Raw genomic sequence first — 1,187 nt, forward strand, 5'->3', positions numbered from 1 at the left:
TGAATCATAATTATGTCCTTCCATTGATTCATGATGATAGCGACAGTTTAAATTCTACCCTTCTTTTTTGACAATATGAATATTTGACAATTAGATCTGTAAAAAAAAAAAACCAAAAAACAACTGATTAGACTATCACGTATCAGCCAGATCATACTTTTGTTTCACCAGCATTATTTCTTAAACTAAATGAAAAAGTGATAGCATCCACGCATTTCTTGTCAAACTTTCTAAGGCTTAATAAGGCCACCATCATACGGATTTATTCCTTACAGTTTATATTTAAGGACAACCAGTCAATCGGTGGACATCACTGTTAAATGGAGTATTTCATAAAAAGGAAAAAAACTCCGTACCTTGTTAAGAGTAAAGTCGATGTTCGCTTTCTCATGTTGTCCCCTAGAACCACTCGGGAAAGTTTAAGAGATCCTCGTCGTCGGGGGAGAGCGGCTCGCTGGAACTGGAGTCCGGGGAGCAGGCCGGCGACGACGCCGCACTTGACAGGCTGACCGTTGATGTCTGAATGCTGTGCCCATTCAGGACGGCATTTACCGCGGCCTCCTCGTCCAGCATCTCTTGCAGCCTCTTGATGTAGGTGACCGCCGACCTCAGCGTCTCCACCTTACTCATCTTCTTGTTGCCGGCGCCGTTCGGGAGCTGCTGGCGTAAACTCGTGAAGCCCAAGTTGACGAGCTTGACGCGGTTTCGTTCCCGCTCGTTGCGTCGCGCCACCGCGGCCGGCGCCGGCTGGTTCAGCTCGTATCCAAGATGATTGAAGTGAATACGTCGCTTGCAGCGAGTCAGCTGCGGCTGCGACGTGTCGACGCGGATACGTCGTACTCTTTTCGGCAGATCGTCCATCGTTCTCGTCGTCGTCGTCTGGTTCGCCGCGACATTAACAGCTTGGATGAGTTGGCAAGAAGTGTGCAGGGCAATGGGGATGGTATCCATGCTTCTGGCTTTGGAATGACTTGATCAGTATCAGGATGCCGACAGTAAGTTGTTCAGCCAAGTCAGCTAGAGAAAGAAAACCACTTGTTGAGTACGACGAAGCAAGAACGGCTATTGATTTCTTTCAGCGACAGGTTTGTGGAAAATACTGTTCAAGCGTTGAGGAAAAGCCAGAGTTATTGTTGTTTTCCTTACGAGGTACCTGTCTCAGAGTAACAAGACAAGTGTGTAGGAAA

At 47.3% G+C, this 1,187-nt stretch overlaps 1 protein-coding gene across 1 annotated transcript; it reads right to left on the bottom strand.

Annotated features, from left to right (window-relative positions):
• Positions 1-399: 399 nt before the first annotated feature.
• On the bottom strand, positions 400-951 carry LOC140229343 (achaete-scute homolog 1-like). Its single transcript, XM_072309626.1, has one exon. It carries the CDS (start codon positions 949-951, stop codon positions 400-402), a length of 552 nt encoding a protein of 183 aa, XP_072165727.1.
• Between the last annotated feature and the right edge of the window lie 236 nt (positions 952-1,187).

This window comes from Diadema setosum, chromosome 5 (genome assembly GCF_964275005.1).
Source record: "Diadema setosum chromosome 5, eeDiaSeto1, whole genome shotgun sequence".
NCBI lineage: Eukaryota > Metazoa > Echinodermata > Echinoidea > Diadematoida > Diadematidae > Diadema > Diadema setosum.

Excerpts from the sequence above, each read along its gene's own strand:
- LOC140229343 (XM_072309626.1), bottom strand. The coding sequence starts at position 951 with ATGGATACCATCCCCATTGCCCTGCACACTTCTTGCCAACTCATCCAA.